Genomic DNA, 27,396 nt, shown 5'->3' with positions numbered 1-27,396 from the left:
TGCCAGCCCTGTGTGACAGATGAGTGAGAAATGTATGAATCAATGACCCTGATGCTAACTTATCACCCAGATCCAGGTGGAGCCAACATTTATCTGCTGGGAAAAGAAGTGTCACTCACCATCCTGATGGTTACCTGAATCAGCTGGGGATTTGCTCCGGCGCACAGGAGCTGGACTCTTTGCAGAGCTCTTCTGAGGTGTTGGGGAGGACTTGCTGCCTGGAGTAGTTGGAGGGTTGCTTTTCATTACCCGGCACTCTGATAAACAACACACAAAACCAAAGTAAGTGATTGCATTGATCCTTTAAGTGTCTTACATATCTGCAGCACCTAGAACAGGCTTCCTCAAACTCGGCCCTCCAGATGTTTTGAGACTACAATTCTCATCATCACTGACCACTGGTCCTGCTAGCTAGGGATCATGGGAGTTGTAGGCCAGAAACATCTGGAGGGCAGAGTTTGAGCAAGCCTGACCTAGAGAGATGGTAGTATGCTGTTGTTGTTTTTAAGCATGGCATTACAATTAAACATCGAGGGAGGCCTATATAGCTCAGCAGTAGTGCACATGATCTGCATTTGAAAGGTCCCTGGAATCCTCAGGTAGGAAAGATTTCTGCCTGAAACCTTAGAGAGCCAATGTCAATTACAGTAAATCAACCTGAATTCTCCTCTTCTTTCCCCAATCTCTTGTTTCTGCTCTCTTCCATCTCCCTGGACTCCTGGAGAGTTCTGGAGTTGATTCTTCTTGACCAGTGCTTACTTAGTTAATGGACAGCAGCTACAGGTTTAACAGGAACTTCTAGCCCTCTGACACATCCAGACTTCCTTGCAGGAAAGGAAGTATATCCATCCTGGTGATGGTGGAGCCATGCCTCCCCCACCTCTTAGCAAGCCTTGTCTAATGGCTTGACCATACTTCCACTTGTCTTAGAAAGCACAGGCTCAAGTGGTTTCCCACTTGTCTCATACTTGCTAGGGCCCAAGCAGTTTTCCCTTTGCTCCAACACTTACTCCTGGAAAACCTGGTCTAATTACTATGAGATCATTTCTGGCACTATCTAATCCCAAACAACATATTGCATATAACTATGCAGATATTTAACCTACAGATTCTGCAGCAAACCCACAATTCAGATCGAAAGGTCAGAGCTGGGAACAAAGTAATCTTATACACCCAAGGGGTGTGTGTGATGATATCATCAGATAAAATGGTGGTTTAGATTATCTAATCCCACTCACACCACCAAATTAAAATACTTTTCAACCTTAATCAGCCCTCAGTGTGCTATTGCAGATTTAGCATAAGAAAACAATGCTTCAGAGCCTTGGAGATGAGAAAGAGAAAAAAGTCCTATTTCCCATTGTGATCAGCTAATCTAAAAATTTCAGGCCAGCAGTGAATGGAGAGTGGCCTGCAATAGCATGAAAATCAAACCACGCCTGAGAAGGAATTAGCTCCAACAGTTGAGTTTTTACAGCAATTTTTAAAAGGAATTTAGCGAGGAGTGGCAGAATGTAGCTACTGCTTTGAGAGTAGAGGCCTCACTATAGCAATGAAGGAAATAATTAAAACTGCAAGTGGGGCTGTAGATCACAAGGCCGTAATTTCTTCCCTTAAGAAACACCAGTAGATGTTCATAATAGCATTGATTGATTGGGATAATAGAAATTGCATAACTAATTTAAGACTCAAGGGGTGGGTGGGTGAGTCAGTGTGTATATGTGAGGGTGGGATCTCCATTTATTTATTTTATGGGTAAAGGAGACTGCCAATCAAGGGCAGCCACTGGGAGAGCTGAGAAGCAGAGCTGCGACAGGCCAGCTCCGTTAGGCCTTCTCTCCCTCCACTGTCATCTGAGGGCAGCCATTTTGTCAGGCTGCCTCAGTGGGAGAGATAGGAACACCTGTCTAAACAAGGGGGCTTGAGGGTTTTTTTGCTTTTATTCTCTTTTTTTTTTAAAAAAAATATTTATTGCAGATTTTAAACAAAAAACAAACCACCAAACATATACAATACCATCACCATACAACATAACAAACAAAAAAGCAAAGAAAATTTAGAGAATAGACATAGATTGAAAAAAAGAAGAGTACAACAAAATCAATTATCCATAAATCGTATTTCCATAATCTTTGGACTTCCTCACATCACCCTTTCCTGCGTTCTCAATCATATAATTATAAGCAGCAAATTATTACCTTATTTCAATTCTTATTTTATAGTTCTCGAATATTATGTCCCAAACTTTAAATATTTTTATCATATACTGAACTGCTTAATTTAAACATAATATTACTTCAAGTTTCATCATTTTCTTAAACATCACTTATTCATATATCTTACAACTAAATTACTGATGCCTTGTTGTTTTATATCATGCATTCTTTTAACATTCATATAGCTTATAATGTTTTTGTAAATAGTCTTTAAATTTTTTCCAGTCCTCTTCCACCGCCTCTTTTCCCAGGTCTCGAATTCTGCCAGTCATTTCAGCCAGTTCCATGTAGTCTATCAGTTGTGTCTGCCATTCTTCCAGTGTGGGCAAATCCTGTGTCTTCCAGTGCTTTGCGATGAGTATTCTTGTTGCTGTTGTTGCATACATAAAGAAAGTTCTATCCTTCTTTAACACCCCTTGGCCGACAATGCCCAAAAGGAAGGCCTCTTGTTTCTTAAGGAAGGTATACTTAAATACCTTTTTTAATTCATTATAGATCATTTCCCAGAAGGCCTTAACCCTTGGGCATGTCCACCAGAGGTGAAAGAATGTTCCTTCAGTTCCTTTGCATTTCCAACATTTATTGTCGGGCAGGTGATATATTTTTGCAAGCGTGACTGGGGTCATGTACCACCTATATATCATTTTCATAATGTTTTCTTTCAAGGCATTACATGCCGTGAACCTCACTCCGGTGGTCCATAACTTTTCCCAGTCAGCAAACATAATATTATACCCAATGTCCTGTGCCCATTTTATCATAGCTGATTTGACCGTTTCATCCTGAGTGTTCCATTTCAACAGCAAGTTATACATTTTTGAAAGTACCTTGGTCTTCGATTCTAACAGTTCTGTTTCTAATTTCGATTTTTCCACCTGGAAACCTGTTTTTTTATCCAAGTTAAAGACCTCCCTGATTTGAGCATAATGTAACCAATCTCGCACTTTATCCTTTAATTTCTCAAAACTCTGCAGGGTTTTTTGCTTTTATTCTCTTCCCTCCTTGCCCCTTTTCCCTTGTGTGATGTATTTTTATTTATTTGTTTGTTTATTAGAATGTAAGCCTGTGGGCATTGGCAGAGGAAGGGGGGGTGCGGTGGGTGCGGTCCACCCCAGGTGTCATCCCCCCTGCCCCCCTGAGACGCTCGCCAAAATGGAATGATGAATAATAATGCCCAAATGAAATGATGATGTTTGTTGCTGCTGTTTGAGGTAGCTGGGATTTTTTCTTTCTTTCTTTCTCTTGTGGAGGGTGTGTTTTCTGCTAACTCCCTTCCAATGCACTTTATATAAAAAAAGAAGAATCCTACAGAATATTTCTGCTAGAAAAAGAATTTTGATGCCCTGATCAAATCCATAATTATTATTAAAAAACAAACAAACAGAATTTAACTCAATTAACTTTAAACAGCAAAGCAAAAAAACAAGGTGGCAGAATCCAATTTAAATAAATCAACACATATGGGAAGACTTGGGACCCCAAATTTATTATGGTCATGATCCTGCACATGTAATAATGAAAAAATAATCTGTTTTAATAAAAATAGAGCTGAGACCTTACCCTATTTAACTTACAAGTCTATTGTCCTCAACAATATACTGAGTCCCTTTTCTTTAGCAGACCTAAAAGTTTGAACCTTAAGATCCAAAAATTTGGCCCCAGTAATGTGTACAATTATTCGTTTTGTAACAGTTTTAGAGAAACACATTTCAAAGGCTGGAACCAAAAGGGACTACACACAAAAAGAGACCTCTATAAGGGAATGAAACCTCTTACTGGAGTACAGAAAATGATACAATTTGGTGACCTTGAAATCAGTTCGCTGTCCATACATCAAATTATACATTTCCTTGCTAACCCAGCAGTATTATCTCAAGCTACCAGACCCTTAAATACAGTGGTGCCTCGCAAGACGAAATTAATTCGTTCCGCAAGTCTCTTCGTCTTGCGGTTTTTTCGTCTTGCGATGCACGGTTTCCCATAGGAATGCATTGAAAATCAATTAATGCGTTCCTAGGGAAACCGCCTTCGGACCAGGTCCGGGGACAGTCTGCCCCCGGACCTCTTCTGAAGGCTGGGGGGGGGACAAGGGCTTTTCTTCCCACCCCCAGCATTTTAAAAAACCCTGGGACAGCGGAGGACTTCTCCGCTGTCCGGGGCGATCTTAAAATGCTGGCGGGCGGCATTTTAAAATCGCCCCGGACAGCGGAGGACTTCTCCGCTGTCCGGGGCGATTTAAAAGCCCCTGGGAAGGCAGGCAGGGGGGACAAAGACTTTCGCCCCCTGCCCGCCTTCAGAAGGTGTTCCCGCCCCCCGCCCCACTTCGGAACAGCTTTCCGAAGTGGGGCGGCTGGGGCAGGTGTCCCCACCCCCCCTCCCCACTTCGGAACAGCTTTCCGAAGTGGGGCGGCGGGGGCAGGTGTCCCCGCCCCCCTCCCCACTTCGGAACAGCTTTCCGAAGTGGGGCGGCGGGGGCAGGTGTCCCCGCCCCCCCTCCCCACTTCGGAACAGCTTTCCGAAGTGGGGCGGCTGGGGCAGGTGTCCCCGCCCCCCCTCCCCACTTCGGAACAGCTTTCCGAAGTGGGGCGGCTGGGGCAGGTGTCCCCGCCCCCCCTCCCCACTTCGGAACAGCTTTCCGAAGTGGGGCGGCTGGGGCAGGTGTCCCCGCCCCCCCTCCCCACTTCGGAACAGCTTTCCGAAGTGGGGCCGCAGGGGCAGGTGTCCCCGCCCCCCCTCCCCACTTCGGAACAGCTTTCCGAAGTGGGGCGGCTGGGGCAGGTGTCCCCGCCCCCCCGCCCCACTTCGGAACAGCTTTCCGAAGTGGGGCCGCGGGGGCAGGTGTCCCCGCCCCCCCTCCCCACTTCGGAACAGCTTTCCGAAGTGGGGCGGCTGGGGCAGGTGTCCCCGCCCCCCCGCCCCACTTCGGAACAGCTTTCCGAAGTGGGGCGGCGGGGGCAGGTGTCCCCGCCCCCCCGCCCCACTTCGGAACAGCTTTCCGAAGTGGGGCGGCTGGGGCAGGTGTCCCCGCCCCCCCTCCCCACTTCGGAACAGCTTTCCGAAGTGGGGCGGCGGGGGCAGGTGTCCCCGCCCCCCCTCCCCACTTCGGAACAGCTTTCCGAAGTGGGGCGGCTGGGGCAGGTGTCCCCGCCCCCCCTTCGGAACAGCGTTTTAAAATGCTGGGGTTCGGCAGCGCTTCGCTCCCGACCCCCAGCATTTTAAAACCTCCCCGGGACACGGGGAGATTTTAAAATGCTGGGGGTCGGCAGCGCTTCGCTCCCAACCCCCAGCATTTTAAAATCTCCCCGGGACAGGGGGAGATTTTAAAATGCTGGGGGTCGGCAGCTAACGCTTCGCTCCCGACCCCCAGCATTTTAAAATCTCCCCGGGACAGAGACTTCTCTGCTGTCCCTTGGAGATTTTAAAATGCTGGGGGTCGGCAGCGAACGCTTCGCTCCCGCCCGCCAGCTTTTTAAGATCGCCCGGGGCAGGCGGGGGGGGGAAGGCCGGCGGGGGGGAGCAAAGACTTTTGCCCCCCCGCCGGCCTTCAGAAGAGGTCCTCTTCTGAAGGCCGGCTGTGGGCGAAAGTCTTTGCTCCCGACCGCCAGCATTTCCCTATGGGCTTTCGTCTTGCGATGCAAGCCCATAGGGAAATTCGTCTTGCGAAGCGCCTCCAAAACAGAAAACCCTTTCGTCTTGCGGGTTTTCCGTCTTGCGAGGCATTCGTCTTGCGGGGTACCACTGTACTATTGAACAACTGACTTTAAATTATACATAGAATCAAAAAAGTTGCTATCCAATATCTAAAAGATTACCTGTGATGTAATGACAGGGGATCTAATTTCATAAAAATCTATTTGTCAATCAGATCTATATTGTGAAATTGATAACACAGTATGGCAAAAACGGGGGGGGGGGAGCTTTTAGGTCAGATTTAGCTAAAATGAGAGAAAATAATTTTAAAACAATTCACAGATGACACTACACATCTGTCTCCACCAATGTTGTTCAGCCGGGACATTGAGGTCCAGCTCCGAGGGTCTTCTGGCAGTTCCCTCACTGCGAGAAGTGAGGTTGTGGGGAACCAGGCAGAGGGCCTTCTCAATAGTAGTACCCGCCTTGTGGAATGCCCTCTCATCAGATGTCAAGGAAATAAACAACTACTGTACAGTGGTACCTCGGGTTACAAACGCTTTGGGTTACAAACACTTTGGGTTACAAACTCCACTAACCTGCAAGTAGTACCTCAGGTTGTAAACTTTGCCCCAGGATGAGAACGGAAATTGCACGCTGGCAGTAGCAGGAGGCCCCATTAGTGAAAGCCCGCCTCAGGTTAAGAATGGTTTCGGGTTAAGAACAGACCTCTGGAACGAATTAAGTTTGTAACCCGAAGTACCACTGTATTTGACTTTTAGAAGGCAGCCCTGTTTAGGGAAGTTCTTAAAGTTTGATGTTTTACCGTGTTTTTAATACTCTGTTGGGAACTGCCCAGAGTGGCTGGGGAAACCCAGTCAGATGGGTGGCATACAATTATTATTATTATTTTTATTAAGCATTATGTTGGAGAGGATGTCAGCAGATAGGCTAATACATCCATATGTGGTGGCAATGCAAACCTGTACAATTATTTTGGAAATTAGTCTTTGAAGAAATTCCTTCTGTTACAAGACAAGTGGTACAACCTGTTCTGAGGCTAGCTTTATTAAATCTGTTTACAGATGACCGTATTAATTTATTGTTTAAGGACTTACTAATCATTTTCATGTCTGCAGCTGGAAACATAATTACACCCAAAAGTAAAAATCCAGACAGGGAGGCACAAGTGTCTGTGCACGTTCAATGCGAGCCTACAATGCTTCTCCTGCACACCAGCTCCTGGCACACTCACACCTACCCACAGCCTGTCAGCAGAGGAGGAGGAGGAAGCTTGGCCAGTGAGGTAGTTAGTGGAGGGGGTTACTGCTCCCCGCTAAAACACACACCTCTCTATAGCAATATGCAAGGACTTCTATGTTGTTGGTGGTGGGGCGCCGGTGATTTGCACCCTAGAGCTGCGAGGGGAGACAGTGGCTGCTGGAAAGGTGGCCCTGGCCCTCCTGCAGGGTCCTCCCAGCCTTCACTGCTGGCTGTGAGGTCCGCTTGGAAACCTCTCCTTAGCAGGCACTGGAGGGATGATGAGGGAGAGCATCCACTACTCCTCTGGCCAAAGCTGCATCTGTGTGCTGGAGGAAGGGATGCTGCTGATTCTGATGCTTTCTCCAGAAAAGAAAGCTGCTGCAGTCATTTGGATCATATGCTGCTGTTATTATGAGAAACATTATATTGGTTGAGGCTGTTTGGGGGCTTTTTTTGGATTTTAAAATCATTTTTTTAAAAAATAAATTGTCCTACTTGCCATACGTTAGCGTTTTCCTGGACATTTTGCCGATTCTGCAAAAATCCGCCCGGACGCCATTTTGTCAGTCCGATTCCCACATGTCTCTGGGAAAACCCAGACATATGGCACTCCTAACAGTACTGGAAAACAGCAGCTAACTTAGCTCTGGTGGAACACAAAGACCAAAGACAATCTTGAAACTATATGGCACATGCTTATTCACTACACTGGAAAGGATAATGTTGTCCCTCCCGCCCACCAGCTACCAATGGTTCAGTCTGGGGCAGTGTGTTAAGATGAAGAGTAGAAGACCCTTAACTACTATAATTAATAATAAGCTGCTTGATACAGTCTTCATTTACTTTGTATATGCATGGAATGTTCCTTGGGTGGTGAGGGTATATGGAGACTGTTTGTTACATGTATTTTTTTTAACTGAAAAATAGAGAAGATACACACACACACACACACACACACACAGTCAGAACAGAGGTTGGCAATAAAATTCCCCAAGTTTCCTTACAATTAGTGTGGAGGGACGACAACAATATGGCGTCTTCTGAGATGGCATTATAATGTAATGTCACCATGGAAAATGCCAATATATGCAGAACCGCACCATCAGAGCTAGGCATGGGGGTTGGAGAGGCAGAAAGCAAGATTATAACAGTCTCCAAGAGTCAGGCTTGCTGGGGAGCCCTAAGACACTGCCAAGATGAATAGATTTAAAAGAGATGGAATAACCTTTTTTCAAAGGCGCTCAGAGGCACAGAAGCAGAGAGGTGAATGCAGGAGAGGAATATGAGATAGAGAATACTTTGCCTTGTCAAGCATCAGGACATCACATCAGGCAGCAGCCGATGTCCCTCACATTGTCAGCTATCCTCCAGTCAGGCAAGCAGAATTACTCATGTCATCATGACAAAAGCCATCACAGTAAGAGACATGCATCTGCAGGACATCAGGCACCACAGACATATCAACTCTAGCTGCTGAGCTGTGAAATAAAGCCTGAGAAAGGAGGATGGCAAGGGCATGGTCCAATTCAGAGACTCTAATGCCTGTATAGGAGCTTGGATGCATATTATAGCCCTATCTGCACTATACATCAAAAGCACAATCCTATCACTTTAGACAGTCATTGTTTTCCCAAAGGGTCCAGTGAACTGTAGTTTGTTCATTATGCTGAAAGTCATTAGGAGACCCTTATCCCACTCACACAGCCCCAATTCCCAGATACTTTGGAAGGAAGCAGTGACTGCTTAATGTGGAATGATACTGTCTTAAATGTATAGTGCAGATGGGCCCTATCAAACACCTGGGCAACACTGGGGCAACCCAATTCTTGCAGAACTCCAGTATGTACTTCAGAATGCTGGGGACCAAGACCAGTTAGCCATCACTACTGAACCTCTCAAAACAGCATTTATCTATCTGTTCATCTGCCTATCCACCCAATCCATCCAAAATGGAAGTATCGTTTCTTTGTGCCCAATATGAATTTGTAACACAGAGCATCTTCTCCTCACCCAAAGACCTTACTGTACTCATTTTGAAGAATGGGAAGATGAAAAGATGTCCTTTAGTTTCTAAAGTCTTTATGTTTCTATCAGATAATGGAGGCAAATAATTTGGATAAGAAAATTGGCTTCCAGGTGGAAAAATCAAAATTAGAAACAGAACTGTTAGAACCTAAAACTAAGACTTTGTCAAAGATGTATAACTTGCTGTTGAAATGGAATACTCAGGATGAAACGGTGAAATCTGCTATGATTAAATGGGCACAAGATGTTGGACATAATATTATGTTTGCTGACTGGGAACAGTTGTGGACCACAGGTATGAAATTTACAGCATGTAATGCACTAAGAGAGAATATTATGAAAATGATATACAGGTGGTACATGACACCAGTCAAGCTTGCAAAAATCTATCATTTGCCCGATAATAAATGTTGGAAATGTAAAGAAACTGAAGGTACATTCTTTCACCTTTGGTGGACGTGCCCAAGGATTAAGGCTTTCTGGGAGATGATTTATAATGAAATGAAAAAGGTACTTAAATATACCTTCCTGAAGAAACCAGAGGCCTTTCTCCTGGGCATGGTCAGCCAATTGGTGCCAAAGAAGGATAGAACTTTCTTTATGTATGCCACAACAGCAGCAAGAATACTCATCGCAAAGTACTGAAAGACACAAGATCTACCCACCCTGGAAGAATGGCAGATGAAGGTGATGGACTATATGGAACTGGCAGAAATGACTGGTAGAATCCGAGACCAGGGAGAAGAGTCGGTGGAAGAAGATTGGAAAAAGTTCAAAGATTATTTACAGAAACATTGTAAAATTAATGAATGTTAGAATGATGTTGGATAGAAACTAAGTGGTCTTTTGCTGTAATGCTATAAGGGAATATGAGAAAATGGTTATTAATAGGTAAAAAAAATTAATGTTATAATATTTAAAAATTGAAGATTAAGATGAATGAAGAGGGGAGGGATTTGCTGAATTAACAATTGGAACTGGAATACAGAAAAGGAAGGCGTGAGGAGGTCCCGGAAATAAGCAAATGAAAAATATGTGATAGAAAGATTGAATTGTTTTTTTTAACTATTTTTATTTTGTATTTTTCTTTTTCTTTTTTTCTTGTTTCCTTTTATTTTGTAATTTTTCTGAAAATCTTAATAAATATCTTATAAAAAAATAAAGTCTTTATGTTTCTAAATGCCTGATTTGCATTTATATACCAAAATTGGATGGAATGGCATGAATATTAATTATATATGATACACTAACAATAAATGTTAGGCACTAGGGGTTCAAGTGCCCAACCTTACTAATTAAAAACATGTAGAGTCTTGTATATTTTAATTGTATTTCTGGTGGGGGTTTAGCAGCCTTAGGAATTTATTTGAAGGGGGGAACTCCAAACAAACAACTAAGCAAGCAACTGAAAAGGAAAGCTTGGACTGAAATAAGGATTGAAATTTTCTTGAAATCTTGATGTTGAGCCTATCCATACAGATGTGGATTTTCTCCCCCTAATACTCATCCTGCTCTTTGATTTTTACTCTTTCTGCTAAAAGAATACAAACAATGCTCACATTATTATATGCATATTATATTAATATATTTCCAAAGTAACCAGCACAAAAACAGATACAGACAACAATGTATAAAAATACTCATGTATTCATTCTTATGAAATTATACTGCAGAAATATAGTACTGTGGGGGGCTTGACTCTTTTCATATGCATAGCTTTTGCTTGTGTAACTTTGCATATAATTAGTTGGGCTTTTTCATAAACATGCACAAGAAGCTTGATGCAAGAAGCCGTAACATGTGGGCAAAGCTTGATCAGTCAGAACCACCAAATTCTGGGTATAAACCCATTTAAAACAGATTCTTCCTCCATTCTTACCCATGACTCTCTTTATTCATTTAAGCTTTTAATCTACTGTGAACAATGTGTGTGTGGCTGGCAAAGGTCTAAGAGGACACAGTCTCGATGCTTTTACACATGAGTAGATGGTGCCTGGTGCTTCTCTTTTCTATTGTTAACACATGGACTGAAGCTCACATCAGCAGCAGCACCTCAAGGCTGCAGCTACCTCTCCCTGTGCCATAGGTCTGCCCCTGAAGATGGCAGGGTTTGGTTTAAGGAAGTTATTCATTCACTGCTGTAATTCTGGGTGCAGCTGCAAGGTATCCTGCTCTGGCTTTTGCTACCACATCTGACCCTATCATTAGACAGAGTTTTTTAGGTGTCAGGAAAGCAAATTGTTAGTTGTTGAATCTGTTATTACTGACTTTTCTTTTCTTTTTTAATGCCAGGTCTAGAGAGAGATGCATTTTGTTGCTGCAGGTGCCTTGAATACAGTCCACATTGCCTTGGGAGGGGGAAGCATGACTTAGAACAGCCAAATCAGTGGCTGCAGAGACTTTCAACTGTTTGGTCTCTCTGCTGTGGTGATAGAAGAGAAGATGCCTGGGAGCCTGAAGCCCTTTTGGTCCACACAAGTCAGACTGCAGAGCTGGTATGGTGTGTGAGGGCGTGCATGTGCCAAAGATGATGTGGTTTCTAACAGTCATGTTCTCATGTATACTGCTGCCAGTTACCTACCAGGCTGCAAACAAGGTGCTGCATCTGGTGTATAAAGCCCTCTGTAGCATGTAATCAGGATATCTGTAAGATAATCTCACATCTTATATACTCAATCAGTCATTGAAGTCTGCAGATGAGGGCCTCTTGTAGATACCACCTCATCAGGAGGTCCGTATAGTACAACATAGGAATCAGGCCTTTAGTGTGACAGCATCTACCATTCTCTTCCCTTGGGTATCAGAAAGGCAGCACCTCTGTCATCTTTTGGGTACCCACAGAAGACCTTTCTCTTTCAGCAAGCCTTTTAAGCAGAGATCTTTCCCAGTCTGCAGCTGCATTGGAATTGTTTTTTAGATGTTTTAACTGTTTTATGGCTTGTCTGTTTGCTGCCCTGGGCTCTTTTGTAAGGAAGGGAAAGATATATATCTAATTAATTAATAATAAAAGCTAATACACTGGAATTTTAATGGGGCTCTCACTAGCAACACATAATGCACAATAAACAGCTTCTAGTTTTTGCATCTCCCAAGAACCTAAAAAGAGATGTGGGAGCTCTGAGCACCTGCAAGCAAAATGTTCCGCTGGTTGGCAGAATGCCCAGTCTTCTTTGGGTTCAGACACCTCAGGCTGGGCTTCCTGTCAAGTTGCCCTGTCAGGATTTCTTTTCCAAATTGTCTTGAGAGAGACAGAGAGAGAGCTTCCCTGGAGCTGTGAGAACTGCTAAAATATACATAAGACTCTTGGGTCCAAGCCAACGTGTAAGTTTCACGAAGACTTTCTGATTCCATAAACGATGACTGAGACTTTTGTGTGTGTAGGGGTGGGAGGAAAACCAAGGGCTGCCACCCACCAAAAAACCATCTCAGTCAAGTGGAAATGATGGGTAAACTAGCAAAGACTTTAGATTGGGAGGCAGCGAGGAAGGGGCAAGTCAGTTTTCTTGGGATGCATTTTGGAGCTTGCATAATAAGCATGCATTATGACTTGAGACCCTTGGACCCTGTTATGGTCCTGGTGGCTTGCACATTTCCTGCTCAGGTTCCTAGCTGGTTGATAATTAACTGAGGGCTGAGAAGCCAGCAACATTGGATCTGCCCACTGAAGGGCTCAATGCAATCAGGGCCGGTACCTGAGGTGAACCACAAAATAGTGCCCCCCATCCATGCCAGGGAAGAAGGGGTGATTGAAGATCTATGTCAGGAAAAGGGGGGGTGACAGATGAAATCCTTTGCCATTCATCTCTCAGCCAAGTTTGCTGAATGCTGCAAGCAGTATTAATTATGCAACTTAAGCTAAACTTGCATAGATTTGCTTGTTCTACATAGCATTATTTGCTTTTCAATTTGGAAGATGGATAAGGAGCCATATAGGGCCTTCTACTGAGTTTAAGAGATTGCATTCAACAGAGCATTGGTTTACAAAAAAGAAAGAGAGGGAGGGAGGGAGTTCTTGGGGTGCTGCATCCTGCATTTGAAGCACTTGACAAATCAACATTTTAAAAAATTAATGGGAGTGATTAAGTATCTTATACAAAATGCATCCATATGGCTATAATGAGATGACATTTCCTGGCAGATCCTGCCGCTCCTGTGAAGTGTATAATGTTGGCACCATTAATGAGACCACCTATTCTGCCTTGTGGCAAATCTGTCATTGCCCATTAGATGCTAACATGCGTAAACTGCTCAATCAGTGGGAAACCCAGACATCTACATTCATGGACTGCATTTCCAGATATCTATGCATTTATGAAGACACTAGGGTTTCATCAATGATGGTAGCAGCACATTTCCCCACAAGAGAATTTGAAATTTGGTGCTTAGTTACATAGGCAAGTACATCCCAGTTAGTAGCATATTCTGAAAGGAGGTTATTTTATCCTCTTACTTGAAATACAGGCATCAAGTCTGCCTCCTAACAGTGGCTTGAGGCCAGCACAGAGTGAGCCATGGCACAAATAAGACAGAAAATTGGGCTGTCAGAATTTCCCGTCTCAAATGCTACCGTCACAACCTTTCCAAAAGTACAATTCAGAGTCAATGTTGGGCCTCAGCTTTAATAAAACAAGATTTTTAAGAGGAGCAGAGGAGCTTTAGCAATATTTCTCAAGGAAGAGGTGAGGTTGCCGATTATTAGGCTGTCAATGGATTTTGGCTAAAGCAACATTTGGAGAGGCAGTTTGGATAAGACATGTACAATTTCTCTGGAGGAGATCACTTGTCTCAGTTCTTCACGCATTTCAAAGTGGACAAGGCAGATATGCTGTGAAGTTTAAAAGTGAGACAAGCCACACCCAAGTGGACAATTCATAAGCTTTAACTAACACTGGGCAGACAGACTTGGTGTTGGTGGGGAGGGGATATTGAAAACTCACAGACAGCAAAACAACCACTTGTGCGTATAAAATTCAAGCTGCCTTTTCTAGAGGTGTGCACTCACCACCATATTTGAATATATTTCTAACTTTGGGAAGCAGCCTAGTCTGTTTCAGAGCTATTTAGCATCCCTCCAAGTTGACTTGTTATTCAGGACCAAATTTTTAGGTCTGTTAAAAACAAAGATGTGTCTGTTCCCTGCCCCCACCCCCTATAACAGGGAATCTAAACATGGCTATAGCCTTTTATTTTCTCAGAAGTGGATGAAATTTGTAGGCACAGCAGAACCTCGAGAATGGATTGAGACTGCCAAAGTATAAGCAAATGTATTCAATATTTTCATATAGGGCACCTTTATATTTTGATTATTATTATTTTATAAAAGCTATAACTTTCAATTTTCTCATGGAGCAGAATGCCATTTGCAGGCATTGTCACTCCTCCTGAGCAGAGGAAGCCTGTCCAATTTTTAAATGGTAGCTGCAGTTCTTATTCAGCAAAGGAAGACTTTACCTTTTGGGTATTAGTACAATAGGAATAATGGGGGGGGGGGGAATGAACACCTCCCCATGGTAGGAAAAATGTCACAAACCAAAATGACCTTATTACTCCAATAGGGTTTCTGGATGTGGGTTTCTGTCCACCAAACCTTAGATTTTTGGGGATATAATGAAGAATTTGTCATTGATTTGCAGAATGAGAGGCATAGATCCATGTGAAAAATAAACATACAGTGGTTTTTACTCAGAGTAGACCCACTTAAATTAATGAACATGACTAAGTTAGGCCAAGTAATTTCAGTAGCTCTGCTCTGAGTAAAACTTCATTGACTGCCAGCCATTGTTTTCACCCACTACCAAAAATCAAAATGAAATTGTCACTGTTATTCGAATGCTCCAGGAAAACAAATGTGATTAAAAGTTAGACCTGTGCATCAAAATGAAGCTCCCACCACATTCACCCCTAGCCCTCTTGAGCTCTAGGACTTTTCCCAGTCAGCTTGGGGTTGTATTCAATGCAGCACCAAGGGGAAGATCCCATCAGGGCAAGGATTTATCCTTGTGCAACATAATCTTCTCCCCTTCTCCTCCAGCCACACGTTCACCTAAATCTATTATGCGGTTTCCCTCAACCCTCTGAAGCAGATTTGTGTAGGGTGCTATGGAAGGGGGGGGGGGGAGAAGTCCCTCTGTTCAAGCAAAACGAGTTCTACTGCCATAATTATTTGGTTGAATACCATCCTTTGTTCCAGGTGGGTTTTGGTTGTGCACTTTTTTCAACTGCCAGGGTCACTCTTAGCTTAGGGAGTGCCTGCTACACCTCAAAATGCCTTGTTAACTGCACGATCCAACTCAGAAATAGGAGTGTTCCCCAAATCACCTTGGTTTACCTTGTCACAGAAGTGACACACACCCTTAGTATTTACTGGTACATGCATTCATGCCCACACATCTAAAATAAAAAGCCCTATGGCAATCCAACTTCAAGCTGATAAAGGTATAAAAAGATTTTACCCCTGCCTCCTACAACACACAAATTTATTGATAGTACAACAACAGTGTGATTGATATTACCATTTTCATCCAGAGAAAAGTCATCCTGTGCATAGCGGAATTTCTCTGGACCACAGGCAATAAACACATCATCGTCACCGAAGAAATCGTGGAGACAGGTCACCTATTGAGAGAACAAAGTCATTCATTGTAGTTTTAATTCATACCACACACTTACAGAACAGTCTTCATGCAAGCATAAAGCAACTTTTACCCCTTCTCTCCATTGCTATTTCTTCATTTCCCAAAAGCCTGCTGCTTAACGTCATATATTCTCAGAAAAACAAGGATAAACTATTGGTTTTTTGTAAAGAAGAAGACAACGACCAGGCACCTTAATACCTTACAACATTTTTTTCTGATGAAAATAGGGACATCCCATTCCATAATGATAATTTTACTATTTATCCCCCACCCATCTTACTGGGTTGCCCCAGCCTCTCTGGGCAGCTTCCAACATATATAATAATATAATAAGACATTAAACATTTTTAAAAACCTTCCCTATACAGGATTGCCTTCAGATGGCTTGGGGGTTGGATAACTCCATACCTTCTAACATTTCTCCAGTGAAAATAGGGACATCCAACCACAGCCTTCAAAATTTATCTAATGAAAATATGGACGTCCTAAGGAAAAGCAGGACATTTCAGGATCAAATCAGAAACTGGGACAGCTTCTCTAAATCAGGGACACCCCTGAAAAATAGGAACATTTGGAGGGACTGCACCTTGCACAATGCAAAATGGTAGTGGCAACAGGATTTCCCCCTCAGCAAAAAGAGACTAGCAACCTTTGGGCCCTTCTCTCCTTCTGCTGTGTTCTGTTCCATCTGGTTCTTGCAAGAGCTCTGTAACTAAGAACTAGTCCCTGAGTTGGCTTTGCACCTCTTCCCTCCCAATCCCCTTTATGTTTAAATTATGACCTTTAGATTATAAACCAGAGAGCAGTGTCTTCCACTTATATTAGTAAGCCTCACTGGGTCCCTCCACCTTTCTCCAGTTAAACAAGCAGGGCAAAAATGTTTTCAATGATAAATATGAACACATTGATTTGAGTGGGCTTAGCCTCTAGTCTACATTTCACAAGCCAAATTTTATTTGTGACATCTACAGGCATCCAGGCAGGTTTCCCAGTCCTGCACCCCTTTCAGTTAAGGATAGGGGATAAATTTGTTTGGTTTGCCTGCTAATGGAGAATCAAGACAGGATCCCATGTGCCCACCAGCACTCTTTCCTTCTTTAGATGATGGTTACATAAGAGCAATGGGGATGCTTGACTATGCTGCCATGTCACAGGGCGCCAAGAACAATGGAGGCAACACAAATAATAAGCAAGGTGTCAGAAAAAGCTCCCATATGCTCCTCAGTAGCTTCAGTCATGACAGCTTAATTATACCTTACATGTGAAATATCAGTTACGATTACACAGTAACAAGAAGATAACTAAGTTCTTCATTAATCTACTGGAAACAGCAATAATTTCACAGTAACTTGTGTCACCTAATCTTTGGAGAGCTCAGATTTAAGGTGAGTCAGAACAACAGAACCACCAGGATGGGAAACAATAGCCTCTGCACAAAAAGTTTCTTTAAAGAGTGTTTCAGAAAACCCATCTTGCTCAATATGCATTTGATTAGTAACTTGGGATAAATGCTTTGGAATTCTGTACAGTGGTGCCTCGCAAGACGAAAATAATCCGTTCCACGAGTCTCTTCATCTAGCGTTTTTTTCGTCTTGCGAAGCAACCCTATTAGCGGCTTAGCGCTATTAGCGGTTTAGTGGCTATTAAAGGCTTAGCGGCTAAAAGGCTATTAGCGGCTTAGCGGCTTAGAAAAAGGGGGGGGGAGCAAAAAAAATCACAAGACTCGCAAGATGTTTTCGTCTTGCGAAGCAAGCCCATAGGGAAATTCATCTTGCGAAGCGCATCGAAAAACGGAAAACCCTTTCGTCTAGCGGGTTTTTCTTCTTGCGAGGCATTTGTCTTGCGGGGCACCACTGTATTTGTTACATCTATTTTCTGACATGTCAGTAATGATTTTATTGCATTAGCCAAGCGGCCATAGCATAATATACATAGAAATAACAACATAAAATGGGGGTGGGGAGATAAAAGTGTATGCCGTTCTGGGCGAATACTTTGAGAAAATGGGGATAACAAAGGTAACGGGAGATTTAAAACATTGAGTGACAGAGAATACAAAAAACAGGTTCGATTGTGCGGCGTATCGACTACATCTGTGGAATTGAGGAAGGAGTTGGTGCCGCTTTCCTCTTCATCACACTAAGCAGGAAATTAGCTGTCATCTCGGTAATCCAACGGTCAGAATCCTGCAGAAGAAGGGACACTATCCAAGGCTGGATTGGGAGATGAAGCTTGTTCACGAGAGGAGTTAGGAACCGAGATCTTTCATCTGTCCAGTTGGGACAGAAGAGCATTACATGTTCCATAGTCTCCAGAACCGTGTCATTGCAGGAGCATGTTCTATTTGCGCTGGGAACTCTGGAGTAACGACCCGACAGAACTGCTGTAGGAAAACAGTTGAGACGGGCACAGGTAAAGGCCCTTCGTTTAGCCTCCGAAGGAATTGTAAAGCAGTATAGAGGGATCCCTTCAGGGGGTGGAATAGCTAGGGCTAAGCCTGAACACGGCCCTCTTGCATGGGAAGCTGTGTTAGAGAAGTCAAGTTGCTGCAGCTTCTTTTTGATTAGAGGTAGGGCTGCCGGGCTTATACACTCTAAATTAAAAATAGTTTTGCGGTTCAAATTGAGAAGAGAGCGGAATTTGAGATTAATTGTAGTTTTCCAAGGAGAATTATGAGTATCTCTTAGGATCAGATTGGAGAAACCACCTCTAATTCGAGCATCCGATGGTAGTAGGTGGGAGCTGTAGGAAATGGCTCGACTCCATGCTCGTTTTACAATTGAGGGCTGGGCGAACTCAAGACGTAAGGCTGCACCTGAGACACATCTTGGGACGCCGGAAAGAGATCTCAGAAACATGTGAAGTGGGCGATCCAAGTTACCTGATATTGCTGTAGTCCATACTTCGCAGCCATATAATAGTTTAGGGACAACTTTGGCATTAAACATTTGAATTGCTGCTGGAAGGTGTTTGCCGCCCTTCTGGTGATAAAATCGGACAATGGCATTAGAGGTTGTAGTTGCAGCAAGAGAGGCAGATTGTAGATGGGTGGTGTTTTCTGACATGGTGATAACCTATATTCCTGACATGGTGATAACCTATATTCCTGACATGGTAATAATAATAATAATAATTTTATTACGGCCGTAGGCCCATACAGATAAAAACAAGACATAAATAACAGCTTGTGCACGTGGGAAAAAACAGCCACTAAAACACTACTATAACAATAAAATACTATGAGATGGAATGGCATACTACGCCTTAATTAGCTTGTGGTGCTCCTTGGCAACGCTTTTGGGTAAGGACAGCGACCAGGAACCTAGCCACTTTCAGGGTCGTATGGGTATCCTTATCCTGCAAGATTTGGGCAAGGTGGAATTTTGGTGGGGTACCCTCTAGTTTCTGTATAATTGATCCCAACAAATTTGCCCGTGGCACATTGAATAAGGGGCAAGTGAACATAATGTGCTGAAGCGACTCCGGCGTCTCCTTATCACATTCGCACATGGTGGAGGCTTGGCCCTTTGAGAATCTATGTCTCAGGACATTGGAGGGAAAAACGTTAAACCTCGTTTTGGTGAAGGCCAGCCTATGGGCAACAGTCGAAAGGGAGGAGACATGGTGATAACCACTCTGTTTTTGGGTCAAAGAGTGTCTTGTTGCTAGTCAAAGTTGAGCTTTGATTTAGTGGAAACAAAAAAAAAACCCAAACATGAATTGCAATCCTATTGGCATGTACAGATTAGACAGACGTGCATAAGATTTAGTTGTAATGCTGCAGATCTATACACACCAGGAAGTAAGTCTCATTGAACTCAATGGGACTTACTTCAGCACAGACATGCACAGAATTGTCCTGTAAAATTACATAAACGAACATAAGAGCATAGGAAGAACGCGCTGAATCAGGCCAATGGCCCATCCAGTCCAGCATCCTGTTCCTATAACAGCAAACCAGATATCTCTAGGAAACCCCCAAGCACAACCTGAGCACTGGAGCTACAACTCCCACCATACCTGACCATTGGCCATGATCCCTGGGGCTGATGGGATCTGGAGCTGAATAACATCTAGAGGGCCATAGGTTAGCCAACCACTATGTACAGATTGTTTAGAATGCCTCTCCTAAAACACTGGGTACTCACAATCCATTCCCATCTTTCAAGATCAGGGCATGCCCTCAAGATGGATTTGGACTTCAAACCTTCCTCCATTGCACAAATTAAGTACCAGGCATGCCCTACACAAGCTATGTTGTAGCATTCACAGTTTGCCTGTGTATTTGCAGAGAGTGCCATGCCTAGTGGGTATACTGTGCACATCAGCTTACTGCCTACTGAGCTAGAAGTAGTTCATCTTCATTGCCACAGACTGATCTGAATTGGACTGTGATTAAATTAATTTCAGGCTATAATAAATCAGACACAAAGCTTTCCATTACCTCAATGGGTCTCAGCATTTCAGATGGGTGACTATTATTGCAGATTAAAACCAGACAGACAGATAAAACTACAGAATAGTTGCCATTACAATTCTTTGGTTTTCACACATCTTTCATTTTCCAAGCCAGGAACTTTGGGGAAGTCCCCCCCCCCCATCCACCTACATGGTGAAAACAATGAGACCCAGTTTATAGCTGATATGGGCAACATACCCACATAAGTGTTTCATGCAGCCTCTCTCCTTCAAATTTGCTAAAGGGAGAATGTCTGAGTTCTTCCCACTGAAAGATCTTCCCGGAGATTCGAGTTCTAAATGGCTTGATGTTCTCTTTCAAGAGAAACTGATAAGTCAGGACTCCCCCACACCTCCATTTTTTAACATTTCAGAATTTCAGAAAAAACATGCTGGATCAGTCAATGGGCCACCTAGTCCGGCATCCTGCTCTCAAAGTGGCCACTCAGTTGCCTTCTAGGAAACCCACAAGCAAGACCGGAGCACTCTCCCTCTGTGGTTTCCAGCAACTAGCATTAAGAGGCACACTGTCTCCAACTGCAAAGACAGAACATGTCCATCATGGCTAGTAGCCATAGATAGCCTTCTCCTCCATGGATTTGTCCAATCCTCTTTTAAAGCCATCCAAGTTGATGGCCATCACTGCCTCCTTGTGGGAGCGAGTGAAACAAGTGGTATGTGAAGCAGTACTTCCTTCTGTAGGTCATGAATTTTCCATCCTTCAGCTTCACTGGGTGTCCACGAGTTCTAGTGATATGAGAAAAGGAGAAGCCCTGTTCTTTCTCCACGCCATGTATAATTTGATAAACTTAAAAGAGCAATAGGCATAAACACAAGGAGTAGTGGACACGTGCAATTACAAAATGGTCTGGGGCTTTGTGGGAGAAAGAATCCTGCATGCATGGAGAAGGTCCTAGGTTCAATCCTCAATATCTCCAGGTAGAGCTGGGAATGTACTCTTCCTGAAACACTGCTGCTCAGTGTAGATAACACTGTGCTAGATGGATCCATGATCTGAATCTGTTTAAGGCAGTTTCCTATGCTTTGGCTTCTTTATGTCTCCTCCCACCCTCACATTTCCAATTCACATGTGGACACAGACAGATAAAAGTTGGGGGGGGGGAGAGAGAAGCAAACTTTATGTTATCTGCACTAACAGTCATCTTGATTATCAATGGTTATGGAGAAACTGGAGAAATCCAGTTCCCCTCCATCTTAGAAGCAAAGCATTGCCTCTTCCCATATATGTAGTATGTGCACTTCTCATTTTTCTCAGTTCATCTGCATGCAGTGTTTATTATTTAAAACATTGGCTAGGGGCTGCTTCTTATGTTGAAGGTGGCTTACACATGACATACCTTATGGTTGCTGGGAGACTTATATTCCAAACCTGAAAGAATAAACATCTGCCAACAATTAACACTTGCCAACGTGCAATGGTCTGAGGACTTCACTGCCCTAGCTAAACTTGAACATGATTCTTCTAAATGGCAATTTTGTGTAGATACTTATCTGGACAGTTGGATGGCTTATATCAACTTGTATGTTTAAATTAAGATAGGTGCATTGCTGATGGTTGTGTTCTCTCTGTTTTATATATGGGTTGGTCATGTGCACAGCTGGTGTGCTATACTAATATATGTGTTGTAACAAAATCTAGTGCACATGGTGTGCATTTAAATCTGATGGGAGCCACATGGGAAACTTAACACTGGTGATGTCCTCTGCCGACTCTAAACTGAGGCTAATGAATACTTTACCTCTAAGTAAGCCTGACACACTTTAAAAGACTGGTTGCTACTTGGGTTCCCCCCCTCAATCAGCTGTTCTAATTAAGTTCAATAATTAGCCAGAGAAGCAGAGGCATCCCAGGAGAAAGGGCATGTCAATGCAAATATATCCAAGCAGATATCCGGCACATCATTAATTGTTCTAAATGCTTCTTTATGCTCCTAGCAATGAATTTATTAAGTCAAAGAACAGGAAATATGAAAGCAGCTTGTTTGCAAAGGTAGCAAGCTGTTGAAGCTAGAATAAGCACAGCACTGGCAATAATGTCATCACAACAGCTTTCAAGCCAACAGCAACAAAGAAAAGCTGCAAGATTTCATTGTTTGAAGACCTCTGCTCCCTTTGTTTTGTACACAGTGAGTAAACAATGAAACTGCAATGGATGAAATGGGTAATAGCAGGACATTTAATATGGTACCTTTATGCAATTGGTCCATCCTGAGAAATGGGAATACTGAGCAGAGGCGGAGCTAGCTGCTCCAGCACCCGGAGCAGCACACATGCTGTGCACCCAGGGGCGGGGCTAGCTGCCCGCAGGGGCACGGCAAGCATCCCAGGGGGGTGGTGCAGCGATGTCACCCCCCCCCCCATGGATGACACCTGGGGCGGACTGCACCCACCACACACCCCTTCCTGCACCAGTGACACTGAGGACTGGTTGAATGGTTGTAGGTCATACTGATGCAGCAGAGGGGAAGGAGAAGACTGAAGTTGGACAAAATTAGGCATGTCCTTCAGTAGCACAAAAGGAAGAACAGATACGTGGACTGGCTGGGGTAGGGAATTGTGGGGCAAATAAGTCAATGGGACAGTGAGGCAATGGAGTAAAAGGCTAGCATTTGGGAGAAGTTGAAAGTGGAATTGACTGAGCTTTTCCATACAGCATCCAGAATAAGTTGCACAGGCAGTAAAACGTGGCTTAGGTACAGTGGTGAAAGTTCCTAAATTACTGGTAGAGAAATTGAAGAATGGCTTGTAAGAGCAAATCAGCCAAGTAGAAGCAACCAGATTACGTTTCCGAGTACAATTCAAAGTGTTGGTGCTGACCTTTAAAGCCCTAAATGGCCTCGGTCCAGTATACCTGAAGGAATATCTCCACCCCCATTGTTCTGCCCGGACACTGAGGTCCAGCGCCGAGGGCCTTCTGGTGGTTCCCTCACTGCGAGAAGCCAAGTTACGGGGAACCAGGCAGAGGGCCTTCTCAGTAGTGGCACCCGCCCTGTGGAACGCCCTCCCACCAGATGTCAAAGAGAACAACAACTACCAGACTTTTAGAAGACATCTGAAGGCAGCCTTGTTTAGGAAGCTTTTAATGTTTGATGCATTACTGTATTTTAATATTTTGTTGGAAGCCTCCCAGGGTGGCTGGGGAAGCCCAGCCAGATGGGCGGGGTATAAATAAATAAATTATTATTATTATTATTATTATTATTATTATTATTATTATTATTATTATTCTCTAGGCTTGATTACCTTCCTTCCAAGGTGAGGGTGAGTGATCTACCTAAGCCCGGCAGGATAGCTTAGATAGCTTACTCTATGGCATTAACCCATTTATGCAATAATTAGAATTAAGCATGTTGGCTATGTGAGGCTGGTTATCCCACAAAATCCTGGAGAACCACTGACAGCCAATGTTGATAGTACTGAGCTAGACGGACCAATGGTCAAAGTCAATGCAAGGTAGTTGTGTTATGTTACCTAGTATCCTCCAAATGTTTTGGACTACAATTCCCATCAGGCCCAGGCGGCATGGCTATTGTATGTTATGTTATTGTATGTTATTGTATTGCTAATTTATGTATTTTTTAATGAAACACTTTACCTCAGTATATGCATCATTGAATACATTATTTGGCTAGAGAACTACACAGCAATTTTTAGGGATGGCTGTGTTTAACTTTGCGTATTGTTTCAGAGACCATGGATTAGGTAGGGTCACTGAATCAAATTTCTCCCACATATGTATGTGCAGTGCTATTATCTCACAGGATTAAAAAATAATAATAATGGGAGGCTGAAATCTGGAGCCTAAGACCAACAGGGATATGACTAGTAATCTCTCACCCTCTTTGCCTTCTTTTCTCAAGATCCGCTCTCTGCACCCCCCAAAATCACAATTCCTCTTCTTCTGAATAAAAGGATTACAAAGTGGGATTCCAACTTTTCCATAAAGTTCAGGAAACAAAAGTATTCTCCACAAATATTACAATGACTTTTGCAAAACAAAAACAAACCTCTCTTAAATGAGTAGTGACCTCTCCAAAGCAATAGCAGAATTTGGCACGGTAAACAGGATACTCTCCCAAATTAGGTGCAGATTATACCAGCATGCTCACTGCATGCCTGGGGACATGATATATGAGGTGGATGGGGAGAAGCTTGTGCAGATATGCATTTATGTGCACATGTTCTATAGGGGATTTTCAGACCATTGTGGAATACAAAGAGAAACGGCAAGTGATCTTGTCATTTCATAGACCTGTAGAGCTAGAAGGGATGACAAGGGTCATCTAGTTCAACCCCCTGTAATGCCATTTTAACCTGCATTGAAGGGGCCATTAGAATATTGTTCTCTATATGATCCAAAAGAACAAAAGAAAGAAAACTGTTTAAGGCATTTTCTTCTCTCTCATAGGTTTTTCCAAAGGGGTGAGGTAAGAACAAGGCTTTCTCGCCTAAATGTTACAGGGCCCCTTGGAATGTCTAGCCTCGGCAGTAAAGAGCAAGGTTGAATAGGCTCCAGTTGGGGGGAGACTGAAGACAAGAAGGCGAGGGGGATAATAATGCAGGAAACAAAGCCCCATTTTATTGCCACTAGTATAAATCACATGTTTTACATTTGAGCACGTGTTGAGGTTCATGGCGTGGAGAGGTGGTGCAGGAAGGAGAAGGGGCGCAAGCAAGCCCATATAAGGTCAGCCCATATAAGGACATAGGAAGTTGGTAAAATTACGATTTCCCAGAAATCAGGTGGCAATATTTTGCAATGTATAAAAAGGGCTGGCAAGCCCAGAGAAGGCGGGCAAACATTGGGTAATGTGTGTCTGTACCATTACTTTGTCATGACAAAATAAAAAAGTAAATGTTTTACTGCTGTCTGATTGACTCTTTGAAGCGAATTCTGATACTCCAAAGGAAAGGTCTATCAGCAGGTGGTGTTTTGTAGAAATGCTTTCCTAAATCCAAATTTCAGTTTATCTTTTGGCTACTACATTTTGAATCATCATCCTTTGCATGTATTGCAATTCCTTCCTACTTTCCTTTCTCCCCCACCCTTTTAGAGTTGTATTTCTCTACACCTAACTATAACTTTAAGCTAGAGATTCTTGGAGACCATGAGAGTTTCCCTAAAGGCACATTACAGATCACAATCTCCTGAGTTTAATGTGTGGAATTCGTATGATTAACAGAAAGCATGGGAACCTGGACAATCTAGTTCCTTCCTGGCATATGCAGAATATAGGAGACAGAAATATTCTAAATGTATATTTTGCCTGCTTTAAAGATGCAATTCTAATCTTAAAATCACAGCTGAGCTGAAATGGCTCTCAGAAGACCTTTGGAGGGCGGTGGACTTGAGATTCTCTGCCCCCCTCCCCTTTATTAGAACAAAAGGAAAAAGAATGAGGAAAAGGAACAGTCAGCTAATAATCAATAAACATGTAAGAATAATCCATCAATTTAATGATATACATTAAATTTAACATAAGCCTATGGCTCAGAATGTAACAGAAAAAATATTTTTCTTTTTTCTCAACCCCTGAAAAAAGGACGATTTTGCAGAATCATATCTGAATATTCTCTGTGTGCGTGTCTGTGTGGGCTGCCATTTTCCCTGGAATGACACTATGGATGATGCAAAATGGTGGCTAGGCTGTCAGCACAGTTGCTGCTGCTGTCATTTGCAGCAGCAGCAGCAGACCCCACCCCAACAAAACTCGTTAGGAAAAGTCAAAGAAGCTGTGCTATGACCATTGCTAATGCTTTGCCCCCTCCCTTCCAAGAAACGGCTGGAGAATGTCTTGTTCCCCTGGAGAAGGCCTTTCCAATTTATCTTCATATATTAGGAGAGGTCAGTTGCTTATAGCTCTCCCTAAAAGACAAATCTTTTTACAGAGCCTTCAGTCCTTTTTGCTATTTCTTATCTGTATAAGGTGTGGATCTCTCCTGTAAAACATTTGGCTAGCTCAAAAAGCAAACCCAGCCTCTTGCAGTTTTTGCATATTTTTAAGCTAACCCATCTCTTTTTTTATTTTGCATTTTAAATGCAAAATCCAACCATACTTCAGAGTTGGGGGACCTTGTGCTGGGAGGGAGTAAATGCTGCCCTCTAGGCCTCTCTAACTGGGCCTTAGATTTCTCCCCAGACCACGTCTCCTCATTGGTCCTACTTTAAACCCAAACATGTTTCTTGGGTTTCTTGAAGGTGTCCTTGAATTCTGATAATGCCTCTTTATCAGGATGGAGGACTGAGAGGGGTTGTGAGTCTATGTAGAAACTAGTCTACTGTACAAAGGTGAAGTTTACATTAATTGCTCTGCCCCCCTTTTGCCTCTGCCTTTGCCACCACTGACATAGGACTCTCGGAATGTTGTCCAGAAGGAAATGTGGCCCACAGTATCATAAAGATTCCCCATTCCTGCTCTGCTTGAATTCTTTAGTCATTCTCCGACTTGTTGATTATTTAACATTAACTTTTATTCTATTTGCCTCTTTTAGTTGTTCCTGGTTAGTACAGGCACAGGAAGCTTCCTTAAATTGGGTCAGGCCATTGGCTCCATCTGGCTCAACAATGTCATTTGGTGTTTACAGGCACGATAGATATTTTGCCCAATTCTAAGAGTACTTGAAGGTTTCTCTTCAAGCAAAAGTGAGGGATTTGGAAGGAAGACAAAGACGTTTCACCAGGGCTAGTGAAAGTTCTGAAGGCGTAGGTGTGTGTTGCAGCGACTTGTGGCACTGCCACTATTAGTATTGCAGTTTCAAATGTTTTTTGTAACACATGATATTGTGCACTATGCCATCTGTGCTGCCAAAATATAACAGTTGTTTCTTTAGCAATGTTGAAGAGCTGGAGTAGAAGAAGGAAGTCAGCAGATGGAGAATGTTGAGGAAAAGACCACACCGAGTTGTAGACTATTTCATGAAGCAAATTCCTTCTAAAATCTCATGGATTTCATTTTAAGCAGCAGAATCTAGCTCATTTAGATTTGCTACAGCTTGCCAAGTTTATTTTTGAGACTGAGTTAAATAAACAAATTCAAAACAATCCACTTGCTCTTAACAGTGACAATGTCAGATAGTCATTCAAGTATGTGATGATGTCACTGAGGGTAAACAAAATGAATTCAGAGCGAGGTCATTGCCCTCACTCC

At 43.2% G+C, this 27,396-nt stretch overlaps 1 protein-coding gene and 1 long non-coding RNA gene across 5 annotated transcripts in view; one reads left to right on the top strand and one right to left on the bottom strand.

Moving 5' to 3' along the window:
• Positions 1–27,396, bottom strand: part of LOC308578779 (neuronal migration protein doublecortin) — a 121,318-nt gene that overhangs the window by 25,268 nt on the left and 68,654 nt on the right. For 2 of the 4 annotated variants that reach the window (XM_081179336.1, XM_081179337.1), the window contains exons 4-5: positions 15,647–15,749; positions 120–257 (exon numbers count right to left, since the gene is read on the bottom strand). In XM_081179336.1, the coding sequence (XP_081035462.1) occupies positions 120–257; positions 15,647–15,749 (241 nt within the window). The remainder of the gene's footprint in view (positions 1–119; positions 258–15,646; positions 15,750–27,396) is intronic. The other 2 variants (XM_081179338.1, XM_081179339.1) reach the window with 1 other exon arrangement.
• Positions 211–27,396, top strand: LOC308578821. The gene is made up of 4 exons (XR_014004140.1): positions 211–282; positions 11,427–11,629; positions 22,184–22,374; positions 27,080–27,396. It is a non-coding gene; the product is annotated as an uncharacterized lncRNA (long non-coding RNA).

This window comes from Podarcis bocagei (assembly GCF_964188305.1).
Source record: "Podarcis bocagei genome assembly, chromosome: Z".
NCBI lineage: Eukaryota > Metazoa > Chordata > Lepidosauria > Squamata > Lacertidae > Podarcis > Podarcis bocagei.
Note: the sequence above shows the minus strand (reverse complement) of the source record. Positions and strands in the feature narration are given on the sequence as shown.